General features: G+C 49.0%; 1 protein-coding gene across 4 annotated transcripts in view; it reads left to right on the forward strand.

Moving 5' to 3' along the window:
- The window catches only part of LUC7L (LUC7 like), a 38,077-nt gene extending 24,789 nt beyond the window's left edge, over window positions 1–13,288 (forward strand). For 3 of the 4 annotated variants that reach the window (XM_032425689.1, XM_032425685.1, XM_032425688.1), the window contains 5 exons: window positions 2,262–2,438; window positions 6,084–6,172; window positions 8,944–8,973; window positions 9,657–9,824; window positions 10,605–13,288. In XM_032425689.1, coding sequence (XP_032281580.1) covers window positions 2,262–2,438; window positions 6,084–6,172; window positions 8,944–8,973; window positions 9,657–9,824; window positions 10,605–10,746 — 606 coding nt within the window. In that variant the 3' untranslated portion in view covers window positions 10,747–13,288. Of the gene's footprint in view, window positions 1–2,261; window positions 2,439–6,083; window positions 6,173–8,943; window positions 8,974–9,656; window positions 9,862–10,604 lie in introns of all 4 variants that reach the window. The other variant, XM_032425687.1, reaches the window with a different exon arrangement.
- Window positions 13,289–13,887: the final 599 nt, after the last annotated feature.

Raw genomic sequence — 13,887 nt, forward strand, 5'->3', positions numbered from 1 at the left:
CGATCCCGGGACTCCAGGATTATGACCTGAGCGCAAGGCCTTTGGCTAACCCAACTGAGCCACCCGGGCCCCCCCCCCCTCTTTTTTTTTAAAGATTTTATTGTTTTTTCTCTTTAATAAAAGCTGTAGCACATCATAATGGAAATTCAGGTTCCCAGTGTTTCCCTCTCCAGCCTCCTCCTGTCCCTCCTGTCACTAATGCAGACATTAGTGTGCATTCCGTTCTGTCTTTACCCTTTATTACATGTGTGTGCTGCCCGTAAACTGTGTGCTTGCGTGCGCGCTTTGTGCTTTTAAAAAAATCTCCCATAAATGCTGTGTATGTCTTTCTCGCTTGCATTATTCACTCACCACTGTTTGTGAGGTCTCTGCTTGTTGCTATATACAATTTCCTTCAGTTTCTTGCTGTAGGGTTCTGTTTCATGAACATGTGACTATCTGTTGGTGGTTTTCTAGGGCGTTAGTGGTTTCTCATCTTCACAGACCGTTCACAGCAAGTGTCCTTGCACTTCCTTGCTGGCACATGTATGAGCATGTTCTAGGATACATTCCTGGAAATGGCACACACCTGTCTGGCTTTCACAGATAATTCAGTTGCACTCCCTGTGGGTTGCGCCAACGTACGTAGTCTACTAGCAGTGTATGAGAGTGCATCTTTGTTTATGTCTTTGCCGGTTTAGTGAGTCATGTGGTATCTTAATCTGCATTTGCTAGGGAATTTTGAATGAATTAATGGAATACCCCTTTATTTTTTTTTAATTTTTTAAAAAGATTTTATTTATTTGAGATAGAGTGTGCACAAGGGGGGTGAAGGGCAGAGGGAGAAGCAGACCCCCCTGCTGAGCGGGGACCCCGATGTAGGGCTCGATCCCGGAACTCCGGGATCATGACCCGAGCCAATGGCAGATGCTTAACCAATTGAGCTACCCAGGCTCCCCTTTTTAAAATTTTTTAAAAGATTTTATTTATTTGTCAGAGAGGGCACGCACACAAGCAGGGGGAGCGGCAGGCAGAGGGAGAAGCAGGCTCCCAACTGAGCAAGGAGCCTGATGCCGGACTCGATCCCAGGACCCCAAGATCATGACCTGAACCAAAGGCAGATGGTTAACCAACTGAGCCACCCAGGTGTCCCATGGAAGATCCCTTTAAATAAGGACCAGTGACTGTTGGAATGCATTTTTTTTTTTTTTTTTAATTCATTTGAGAGAGAGACAGACAGAGCCCAAGCACGGGGAGAGGCAGAGGGGGAGGGAGAAGCAGACTCCCCACTGAGCCAGCCTGGAGCCTGATGTGGGGCTCGATCCTAGGACCTGGAGATCATGACCTGAGCTGAAGACAGATGTTTAACATTAATGTCTGAGTCACCCAGGCGCCCCGTGGAATGCATTTCTTAAATCTGGGTCTTAGAGGGGCGCCTGCGTGGCTCAGTCGGTTAAGCGTCTGCCTTCGGCTCAGGTCATGATCCCAGGGTCCTGGGATCGAGCCCCGCATCGGGCTCCCTGCTCGGCGGGAAGCCTGCTTCTCCCTCTCCCACTCCCCCTGCTTGTGTTCCCTCTCTCGCTGTCTCTCTCTCTGTCAAATAAATAAATAAAATCTAAAAAAAAAAAAAAAAATCTGGGTCTTAGAGGCGTGTTTTGACTTTGGCACCAGCACCAGGAACCATGTCTTACTACTTCATTTCTTCTGTATTTCATCCATTCTGACTAGAGTGGGTGCCGGAGGGGGTGTGTTTTGCTCGTTCTGTCGGACACATTCTTTTTTGAAGAGAGTGTCTAATGTATTTGTGTGTCCAAATTTTAGCTTTTAGGGCAGAGTTGGCATACAACTTCCTGGACGTTGGAACACAGTCTCCATGAGTGGCTCTTGTGTGTTTTGTCTGTTTATTTGGTTTGGTTTTTGTGCTTTGTTTTTTTGAGGGCCCCTTTTGAAGAGTCACCCTTGTTCCTCTGGTCCTCCTAGAGCTCTCCACTGCGTGTAACTAAGACCTGCCTTCCCTGCTGGCCTCTGAGAACAGACAGCATCCTGCTTGTCTGAGAATTTTGAATGTTCCTTATTGCTTTGAAATCATGATTGTTAGTTCATTTTGTAAATAAACGATGGAAATAGAGTCAGTTACAAATATCTGAAGTTTGTAAATGATCCATTTTTTGTTTATTTAAAAGTCACATCTATAGTCCCTTCAAATATTTCCATTTTGGGGGTTGAATATTTAGTTGTGGTTCTGTGTACCTCATTTTCATTGCTCTGTTCCCACTGTCCAGGAAGAATACAGAAATTCCATGCCTGCATCCAGTTTTCAACAGCAGAAGCTGCGTGTCTGTGAGGTCTGTTCGGCCTACCTTGGTCTCCACGACAATGACCGTCGTCTTGCGGACCACTTCGGGGGCAAGTTACACTTGGGGTTCATTCAGATCCGAGAGAAGCTTGATCAGCTGAGGGTACGTTAATATGTTGTTTCTGGAGAAACCCAAGAAGTCTTGTGATGTCTTTGTATTAACTTCTAGAAAACCTTGTGTTTTGATCTTTTCTGTTTTTTTTTAAGAATTTATTTATTTACTTGAGAGAGAGTGCGCACAAATGGGGGCGGGGCAGAAGGACAAGCACACTCCCCGCTGAGCAGGGAGCCTGACGTGGGGCTCGCTCCCAGGACCCTGAGACCATGACGCGACTTTAGACACTTAACTGACTGAGCCACCCAGGCACTGCTGTTTTGATCTTTTCTAAGAACATGTCTTTGAGTTTTATTGTGAAATATTCAGATTTTATCACTTCATTCACCCAAGAGAACAAAGGTCTCAGAATCCAAAGTGACTAGTCTGCACTTGTTTGCAGGAAAAAAACGCAGAGTCTAGTCCTCTGGTACAGAGAGCTCTCACACACCTCTGAAATAACTTTTGGTTGGAGATGGGAAGAGCCCGTAGTCTCGTTTTTCTCCTTTGGCAGAGGCGGATGCGTGGAGAGTGGTTAGGCTAGACAGAAGATCACACTTCCTGGCCCTTGCCTTTAAAGAGCCTCCTTGGAAGGACGAGAACATGGTGGAGTTTTTTGGATAGCACTGCTTCACCACTGCCCACCTTTGTCTCTTCCTCAAGGCTCCTCAGTTTCCTGGGTTAGACTCTAAAACTTATCTTGGGTCTGGAACGCTTAGAAGGATGGGTGAGCATGTTTCAGATACTTTGAATTATTTTTCAGACTGGTGGAGTCCTCCCTGCTGTGTATAGGGGCCACTGGGATGGGGTGCTGGGAACTATGCAGGTCTTCCCTCCAGACACATGAAATTTGGTGGAAAGACGCATGGCACTTGACTGGGACACTGCAGCAATCAAGGTGGAGGGCCTTGTGTGCCCCTAGAAGGAGCAGGGGGCAGAGCCCTGCACGTGAGGAGGGGTTGCCAGTAGGTGAGGTGTGAACTTGGCACTGGGAGTGGAGCTGGGGTGGCAGCCACTGGTCTTAACACAGTTTGTTCCTGTGCTCCCAATAGGATTTTGGGAAGTGATACACTCTGTTACACATTTCTTCTTCCTTTCTTTTTTTTTTTTTTTTTAAGATTTATTTATTTGAGAGAAGGAGCATGTGCGTGAGCAGGGGGAGGGGCAGAGGGAGAGAGAGAATCCCCAAGTAAACTCTCCACTGAGCACAGAGCCCAGAGCTCATGACCTGAGCCAATCAGATGCTTAATGAACTGAACCACCCAGGCGCCCCTTCCATTTCTCCTTTAAATTGTATTTCCATTTCATAGCACCCCATAATTTAGTTTTGGTTTTTTTTTTTTTTTTTTTTAAGATTTTATTTATTTGACAGAGACAAAGCAAGAGGGGGAACACAAGCAGGGGGAGTGGGAGAGGGAGAAGCAGGCTTCTCGCTGAGCAGGGAGCCTGATGCGGGGCTCGATCCCAGGACCCTGAGACCATGACCTGAGCCAAAGACTGAGCCACCCAGGTGCCCCTAGTTTTGATATTTTTTTATACCGAAAAGCCTTTTATTTTATTAACACATATTTCTCCAACAGAGATGAGACTATATTGAAATTTTTTCTCCTGAAATCTTAAGAACAAGTTTTTGGTTTTTTTAAGATTTTATTTTTCAGTAATCTTTACACGCAACATGGGACTCAAACTTAAAACCCCAAGATCAAGAGCCACATTGCTGTACTGGCTGAGCCAGCCAGGCGCGCCTTTAAAGAACTTAGTATTAACTAGATCGAGAAAGCATGCTTTATCTTTGCAGTGTGAGTTGTACAAAGTTGACTAAAACAACACAAATATATTACAGCTTTTGATAATGGCTATTAAACTAACAACTGAAAACATGTTTGGAAGTGCACCTCTAAACAATCAGGAGGGTGAGAGTTCTGGGTCCTAATCAGAGATGGCTTCACTTACAGTTGTTCCAGAGGTGCTCATACCACCAGGCCACACACCCAGGTAATAGGGAGGCAAGGCCTTCTTTCTTAGGGGTGGAAGGACAGTGTCTAGGAAGTAGAGAGGTTTGCAAAGGAGTTAATACCAGACCATAGCCCTGTGCTCGGTCACATCCTCTTTACGAAGAGTCTGCATGTAAGTTGAGGGGCTGAAACTCCCATCCTTAACCTTAATGTGTTCATCCTTGTGTGCCTGCTCGGATCCAGGACAAGTGAAGCCAGGGGTGGAGAACCAGAGGCTCCAGACAGGAGGGCTCTCTCACCTTGTGAGTGCTTTGAGGAGGATAGCTGGCCCCTCTCCCTCAGTCCTTGCTATACCCTTTTGTTCAGGGGCCTGGCTCCAGTTTGCACTGAGATATAGGGTTATCCTTCATGGTAGACTGGTGACCCTTTGTCTCCCTGGACCTACTTTACTCCACCTTAGGGCTTCATTCCATCAGCAGAGAGGTGCAGACATCAAAAGGCTTTGGGTTGAGGGGCGCCTGGGTGGCTCAGACGTTAAGCGTCTGCCTTCGGCTCAGGTCATGATCCCAGAGTCCTGGGATCGAGTCCCACATCGGGCTCCCTGCTCGGCGGGAAGCCTGCTTCTCCCTCTCCCACTCTCTCTGCTTGTGTTCCCTTTCTTGCTGTGTCTATCTCTGTCAAATAAATAAAATCTTTAAAAAAAATAAATAAAGGGTTTGGGTTGATATGGGGTGGGAGTATGTAGACTGGACCTAGTGCTTTGAGCTAAGCTGTGTCAGTAGTGTTCCACAGTGGAGTTTCTCCGGGCCTCCTCCACTCTGTTACATTGTCTTTTCTGTTGTGTTCACCATCGAGCCTGATGAGCCAAGTATTGAGCTTGGTGTTGAAAGCCAATTGTGGGTGCCCCTGGCTGGCACAGTGGGTAGAGCATGTGACTCTTGATCTTGGGGCTGTAAGTTTTAGCCCCATGGTGGGTGTAGAGATTACTTAAAATACTAAAGAAAGCAAGCAAACAAGAAAGCCAGCCGGTTGTGGAGTGTTCACGGTCTACCTTCCCTGGCCTGCTGTTCCCACCGAGGCTGGGTCTCAAGCCAGTGTAGCACTCAACATTCCAAGGACAGGCTACTCCTGGGCAGCAGGATAGGTTTGGTCATACATGTGGGTTTTTTTACAGTAAAGTGTGTGGAATCTCCTTTGGGTAAAAAACTATCTGGATTGGTGTGAAGCGAAAGATCAATTTCTGTGCCTTAGAACCATAGCACCTCTTAGAATATACAGTTTGTCAATGAATTTATAAGATGTATTTGTAAAAGCATTACTTTCGTGTATTTTCCATTAAGAAGCTTTAAAGGTGATTATGTTCTTGTTTCCTAAGAGTTTTTTTTAGATTTCTAAATTACTAATATTGAGATCATGTAAAAGTGCTTTTTTTTTTTTAAGATTTTATTTATTTATTTGACAGAGATAGCTAGAGAGGGAACACAGGAAGGGGGAGTGGGAGAGGGAGAAGCAGGCTTCCCGCAGAGCAGGGAGCCTGATGCAGGGCTCGATCCCAGGACCCTGGGATCCTGACCTGAGCCGAAGGCAGACGCTTAACGACTGAGCCACCCAGGGGCCCCATAAAAGTGCTTTGTTAAACAACATTCATACTCTAGTTGGTATAAGTTTTTCTTCTCTTATTTTTCAACTTTTTGTTTAGAAAACTGTGGCTGAAAAGCAGGAGAAGAGAAATCAGGATCGACTGAGGAGGAGAGAGGAGAGAGAGCGGGAGGAGCGACTGAGCAGGAGGTGAGTCCCACAGTACACACATGCCCAAGGAGACCCTGCTCCTTCCTTGCAGTCTGGCTTGTAGCGATTGAGGTCTGCTGCGGACCTCCGTGGCCCTTAAAAGAAGAATGAGCAAACATGCAGCCTGTTCAGAAGAGCGGGGTTTTGGCTGGCCTGGGAGGAGCGCTGTGTGGTGCAGACAGTCATCCGGAGCTGCACGCGCAGCTGTGGCGACCTCACTTGTACCTCGGAAGGTGTAGGGGAGGGCTGAGCAGTAGGAGCAGGAGAGGAACCTGCTCTGCCCTGACCCGCCTCGTGGGTCCTGGGGACACGGCGCTCAGCCAACAAGTCGGGCAGGAGCTGACACTCTCTGGAGCTGGGGCATGCTTTGTCACACAGCCATACTTTGAAGGGAAAATCCGTCAGGGAAGGGCCTTAGGTCTGAGCAGACTCTGAAGTTGACTGAGTGTTGTCGGGCCCTGCTGAGAACGAGTGTAGGTGGTAAGGGTGGAAGCAGCAAGAGTCCCAGTGAAGGACGTGCCAGTTGACAGGGTGAGCGGGGTCTTGGTGTGTTGTGGGGGTAGAGCTGTTAAGATTCGCTGGTACAAGGTTGTGAGGCAAGCAAAGGGGGAACAGAGCTGGCCTCATGGTTTCAGGCCTGGAGCTGCCACTTAGGGGATGGAGAACACTGGGAGCAATGTACTAGGGTGAAGAGGGGTTGGTGGGCAGTAGGATTTGGCTCTGGCTGTACTCAGTTTAAGATGCTTAGGAGACATGTGGTCAGAGTTCAGGGAAAAGGCTGGAGCCAGGACCCCACTGTCATGGGGTGCAGCTCACTGTCCTTGAAAGGCCCAGAAGCTGGGCTTTCCTGGAGGAATTAGTGTATAGTTCAGAAACAACAAGTAAGTGTTTATTGTATTTATTGTGTTTCTTTTCATTACTTTAGTTACGTAACACATTTTGATTGTAAAGAGACTCAAACAAAAACAAAATAGATTCAAACAGTATAAAAATGTATTAAGCAAAGCACATAAGGCATCCCTGATTTCAGTTTTTGATGACGAAGTTTCTATAAAGCTGTTTTTGTTTTTTGTGGGTTTTGTTTTGTTTTTAAGATTTTACTTATGGGACACCTGGGTGGCTCAGTCAGTTAAGCGTCTGCCTTCAGCTCGGGTTGTGATCCCAGGGTTCTGGGATTGAGTCCCACATTGGGCTCCTTGATCAGCGGGGAGCCTGCTTCTCCCTCTGCCTGCCACTCCCCTTGTTTGTGCATGCATACACACACACTCTCTATTTCTCTCTCTGACAAATAAATAAAATCTTTTAAAAATAATAAAGATTTTATTTATTTTAAAGAGCAAGAGAGCGTGAGAGCATGAGCACGGGGAGGGGCAGAGGGAGAAGCAGACTCCTCATTGAGCTCGGAGCCTGATGCTCAATCCCAGGATTCTGAGATCATGACCTGAGCCAAAGGCAGACTCTTAACCATCTGAGCCACCCAGGTGCCCCAATTTTGGGGTTTTATTTTAAGATTTTATTCTTTATTTGACAGAGAGTACAAGCAGGGGGAGCAGGAGAGGGAGAAGCAGGCTCTCCACTAAGCAGGGAGCCCGACGTGGGGCCCGATCCAAGGACCCTGGGATCATGACCCAAGCTGAAGGCAGATGCCCAACTCACTGAGCCACCCAGGCACCCCTATTTTGTTTTTTAAAGATTTATTTATTTGAGAGAGAGAGAGCGTGGGGTGGGGGGCAAAGGGAAAGAAATCCTCAAGCAGACTCCCTGCTGAGTGGAGCCTTATGCAGGGCTCCATCCTAGGACCCTGAGATCATGACCTGAACCAAAATCAAGAGTCAGAAGCTTAACCGACTGAGCCACCCAGGTGCCCCTATAAAACTATTTTTGAATGAGTCCTGTAGTGATCATCCTTATTTTGATATGTTTGATTGGTTTATAAAATTTCTTAGAATTCCTAGGACAAAGGAATTTAATATATAAATATTAGTAGGTGTTGGAAAAATTGCTTTACAAAAAACTATCAGATCATCCTTTAGATGCATGTTGTGTGAACATCTTCTGTCACATCCCCCTCAGCACATTTTGCTAGTGATCTTGTTAATTTTTGCTGTAGAACAGGGTGTAAAATGGGGCACCTGGGTGGCTCAGTCATTGGGCGTCTGCCTTCGGCTCAGGTCATGATCCCAGGGTCCTGGGATCGAGCCCCGCATCGGGCTCCCTGCTCTGCGGGAAGCCTGCTTCTCCCTCTCCCACTCCCCCTGCTTGTGTTCCCTCTCTCGCTGTGTCTCTCTCTGTCAAATAAATAAATAAAATCTTAAAAAAAAAAAAAAAAGAACAGGGTGTAAAATGAGAACTCATTGTATTGTGTATTTCTTGGATTGCTGGTTGGTTATATAGTTTCCAAGGAGGTCATGTGACCCTCACCTAGCAGTGAACCTGTGTCTGGAACTTGAGATTTTGGCTTTGCTTTAACTTTGGTGTCCTTTGGTGACTTTAGATCCTGTCCAGCCTTGCATCTGCTGTGTGACAGTCTGCATAGCTGTGCAAGTGACTTTGACGAGCCAGTTGTTGAACTCAGAGTGTAGCATTTGACCCCTGGGGGTTGGGGGCTGGCCTCATGCTGTGAGCATTGACACCTGGACCTGGGGCCTGAGAATGGGTGAGCCGACTCGGTGGGAAGTAGGATTTGGCTTCACCTTGTAGACTGTGGGGTGGGCTGTTTGGGGGAAATTGCCCATCCTTTTTTTCTCTTTTTCTTTCTTTTTTCATTTTAGGTCTGGATCAAGAACCAGAGATCGAAGGAGGTAGGTTTCCAGATCCATTAACATATTCTCAGATGCCCTTTTCTCCCCCCACATTTTTTGTCTTTTTTCTCCCCCCACATTTTTTCTTTTTTAAGATTTACTTATTTGAGAGTGTGTATGCCTGCATGCGCGTGCAGCAGTGGGGAGCAAAGGGAGGGGGAGAGAGTCCCAAGCAGATGCTGCCCTATGCGTGCAGCCTGACGTGGACCTCGATCTCGTGACCCTCAGATCACAACGTGAGCCGAAACCAAGAGTCACTTAACTGACTGAGCCCCCCAGGCACCGTTCCACATGAATTTTTCCTTATTAGTTATCTTTTATAGCTTCAGACTTGTTATCTGGTGGGCAGGGCTGGTGAGGGACCAAGCTCGGGCCCTATCTATCTGTTGTCAGGTTGGTTGGGGCTTAGTGCAGCAGAGGGATCCACTGTAAATGAGAGGGGAAGTCAGAAGGTACTGCTGAGGCCTGTGGGATGGTAGGTGTTTCCTGGCGAGGTGTTTTCCGGAAGCATCAGTGGGATGGGGCCATAATTCTGAATTAATGGGACTGTTGTGGACCCCAGTTGTAAATTTGTAGAAGGGAAGGGGAGATGCCAGTGAACCATCCAGCAGAACTTCTTGCGAGAGAAGGGCTATTGGCAGGGGGCATCATGGCCTTCAGAGCCTTCTGGTTGTCCACTGCAGGTCACGCTCCCGGGATCGGCGTCGCAGGAGGTCCAGATCTACCTCCAGGGAGCGACGAAAGTCGTCCCGATCCCGGTCCCGAGACAGACACCGGCGCCACCGCAGCCGTTCCCGCAGCCACAGCCGGGGCCACCGCCGGGCTTCCAGGGACCGGAGTGCGAAATACAAGTAACTACTCTGACTCCTTCAGTAGCTGCAACCAGGAGTGAGCCCCTTCTCTTTGTGTTCCCAGGGTCTTCTGGGGGTCTATCGTTGGGGCCTGTTGGCCATGCCTGGTCGGGATGGGTCTGGGGCTTTTGTTCAGGAGCCTGGCTGGGCATCTCTGGAACAGTGTTGGAGCCTTGAGGAGTCATGAATGGGGCCCAGCGCATAGGGAGCTGTAAGCTCGAGCAGCAGGTGGATTCAGGGCTGGGACAGTTGAGAGGCTGTGGAGGTGGTTACACGGGCATAACTCCCTCGTGACCTGCCACATGCTCAGTGTCCCCTCAGTACACAGAGCCCCTGAGATTTGCTTCCTGACCAGGCCCTGCTTACCTCTGTTGTGGTTTTCTTAAGGAAAAACAACCCAAAAAACACTCATACTCATCCTTTGAGGTAAGCGCTGTGAGCACCCTTGTGTGCTTGATTATAGCCTTTTTTCCACTATGTTTATGTAATGGATCATACTCCACATGTACACTTTGTGGTCCTTTGCTTCGCTCATGTTATAGCAAAATCCTACCCTGTTAGGAGAAATCTTTACAAATGTCACTTTTGAGTAGCTGCTTGAACACTGCCTTGTAGTGGCTTGGGCACTAGATGGCTGCCCTCTGCCTGCCAAGGGCTTCCCCGGGCGTGCTGTCTTGGTCTTCCCTGAGCTCATGTTGAGGGTCCAAGTTGCCGGTGCTCAAGGAGTCAGCCAGAAGAGGGATGCTGGCCTCCTCTGAGCCTCTGATTCTCATTTCCCAGGTTCTCCAGAGAACGGGCACCGAGGGAGGAGTCCTGGGAGCATGGGCGCAGTGAGCGAGGGGCTGCTGACTGGAGGCTGGAGAGCTCCAATGGGAAGACAACTTCGCGGAGGTCGGAGGAAAAGGAGGCTGGCGAGATCTGAACCTACATCCGGGCCTGTAAATAGTCTGATAAACATTCAAAACAGCCTAAAGTTACCCTTTATATTTGCTGAATACAACTCATCTTTTGTAGTTTACAATTTCTATTGTTTTGGAGCTCGCTGTGAGTTTCTAGCGATGTACAGAGTTGCTCCTGTGTTCTGGGGTTCTGTTGAGTAGGAATAAATAAATCTGACAGATGGCCTCCTTACTGCTGCGGTGGGGTCTCTGCTGTCCCGCTGTGCTCTAGAGACTTCACCGTGGCCTTCCACAGCGGGTGGCACACTGGATGTTCTTGGTGAGCAAGCTCACTCTCAGAAATTATGACTTAATGTTAGACTCCCTTTGACTGTTGGCATCTGAAATGCCTGCCGCCCTGCCCTGACCATCTGGCGTGCAATGTGCTGTCTGCTCTCTGGGCTGCACAGCTCCACCCCTCGGTGTAGACCACAGCAGGCTCCGCTGGGGAGGAGGGAGGTGCCCCATTCCACATCCGCTTCTTTAGGAAGGGCTGCCCATCTAGTCTGCTGTTAGCGCAGCCTCAGCCTGGCTCCAGTGAACAACACTGCAGCTTCCCCTTTGGGAGTTACTTAAGGACAAAGACAGGCCTTTGGACAACATCCACATGGCAGCCACAAGGTCCTCAGAGGCGGGAGATGCTGATTTGGGTCAGGTTGTAGTTTGACGCATACTCAAGAGAGCCTGGTGGTGGTACCCATGCTCTCAGCTATTCTGTCACATTTTACTAAGAGACCAAAATGAGCCCTTCTGAAAAGGGTAACAGGGATCTCTTCTTTTCACACCTGCTTGGTAGGTAGAGTAGACCCCAAGCTTGTTGAGTAGAGGTGTGTCCTCTAGGGTTTGGGAAGTAGATGCAGGTTGGTGCAAAGCCATGAATGGGTTAAGGGTGGTCCTAAGGAGGGGAGGGGCAAAGGGGATGAGGCCTGAGATTGTGGGTGCATGACTGTTTGGCTGCCTGGGCTGAAGCAGGCAGAACACACCCCAGGTAAGGCAGCATGAGGGTGCGCAGCTCAGAGCCAGGATGACAGAAGGACCTCCCGCCTCCATCCCTCATCTCCTGGAGGGGTGGACTTTAAAAAAAAAAAAAAAAAAACTAGTAAAATACACAAAACTTACCATTTCAACCATTATTAAGTGTGTTCATGTGTTGTGCAGCCATCACCACCATCCATGGAGGAGTGGTTTTGAAAAGGCAGAGTGAAGACATCCCTGGACTTAGGAGTAGTAATGAGGTGTCAGCCACAAAGGTAAGGCTGAGTTTGAGACAGTTGTAGGATGCCTGGAAGCTGCACATGCTCCCCCCACACCTGGGTGTTCTCACTCTGTCTAGGAGCAGGTGGTCTTGAGCTCTTGTGCTTGGCTCTTCCAACCTTGTTGCTAGAGGCACCCACCTGTCCCTGGTGCACCCCAGACCTCTGAGCCTCATGGGTTTCAAGTACTGCCCATTCTCCTGTGTGTAGGAGTGTAGTGGACACATGGTCCTGGGTGAGTGGAGAGGAGGAGGTCAGATGGACGGAGGCCATGCACAACACTCCGAGGACCCCATAGCTCACCCTGGTTGGGTTCCAGCAGAGGAGAGCTCCCAGACGGGGATGTGGAGGGTGCCTAGAGGAAGTCACCCATAAATCATAAGGGGGCTGGGGGCAGAGAGGTCACCACGCCACCCTGAGTCCTCTTGAAGAATATGAAAATGTGGGAAATATTTGTTTATATAGAGAGAAGCAGGGATGCAGGTCAGGAGGCAGTTGCAATCCCTGAGATTTGGGTGGGTCAGGCCAACAGGTGTAGATCCTCCAGGGCTTTAAGATCATGGTGGAGTCAGGCTCTTGAGGTCCCCCCACCACCACCGCATACACACACCTTGCTTCTCTCCAGTAGAGGAGGACATCTTGACCAGCACCTAGCGTAGACTGTGGCATCTCCTAAGTGCATAGAGGCCCCCAGCTGCCCTGGAGGAGGGGTCTTTTGGCCACAGTGGGTGGGACTTCTGGGGCCACCCTCCAGACTCAAAATGGGGTCTCTAGCCAGGCCCAGAACTACAGGCTGGTGAAGGGAGGGCTGGCGGGACTGTGCTGGCCCTGCAGCTTGCATGGGAGCCCATAGGATCCCCAGTGGGGCCCAACCTTGGGGACACACCCACTGTGTCCTGTGGATATGTGGAGATTCTCCCTAGGATAGTGGGGGGCACTTGGGTTTGCCTGGGAGCTGGGAGTGCCCTGTGTGAGGTGGTACCCAGCTGTGATTGGAGCAAGTGGGAGAGGGGATGTGCACCACAGTGCTTTGGAAGGGACTCTCACCTAGTAGTGGGATGGTGGCCACAGTGGGGTTTGGGACCTGCCTGTGGCCCTGCTCAGGAAAGACTGGGACAGTTGAGTCAGGCATCAGAAGTATTTGGGAGGACTTAAAACAGGTTATTGCCCCATCTCCCCATCTGATTTTTTGGAGAGGGGCCCAAAAATGTACTTTTATTATATTGTAGGCAGATTTTTTAAAGATTTTGTTTTTTTGACAGAGACACAGCGAGAGAGGGAACACAAGCAGAGGGAGTGGGAGAGGGAGAAGCAGGCTCCCCGCGGAGCCCGATGCTTAACAACTGAGCCACCTGGGCACCCCTGTATAGATTTTTTTAGATTGAGTTAAAACATAAAATTCAACATGTTAACTACTTTAAAGTGTACAGTTTAGTGGTTTTTAATAACTGCACGATGTTATGCTCTGTAGTTGATCACTGCATAGTTTTAGAACATTTCATCACTCCCGAAGGAAGCCGGGGTACCCATTAGCAGTCAATCCCCCTGACACCAGCCCTAGACAACCGCTAATCTACTTGCTGTGGCTATTGATTTGTCAGCTCTGGACCTGTCAGTGAGAGCACAGAGTAAGTGACCTGTGACTAGCTCTTGTTACGAAGCTGGGTTTTCAGGGTTTATCTGCACGGTAGCCTGTGTCAGTACCACAAACGTGAGTCTCCCTGGGCTGCTGATGCTCTTGGTCTGAAGGACACCAAGAGCTGGAGTGGGGTCAGTGGGAGTGGGGGTGATGGGAGTTGGGGCGCCAGCTTCAAACCCGAAATGGCATCTCTTCTGGGATGTGAAGTGAGCTGCTGTCTGAGTCCTTAAAGC

The sequence above is a fragment of the Phoca vitulina genome, unplaced genomic scaffold (genome assembly GCF_004348235.1).
Source record: "Phoca vitulina isolate PV1807 unplaced genomic scaffold, GSC_HSeal_1.0 scaffold33, whole genome shotgun sequence".
Taxonomy (NCBI): Eukaryota; Metazoa; Chordata; class Mammalia; order Carnivora; family Phocidae; genus Phoca; species Phoca vitulina.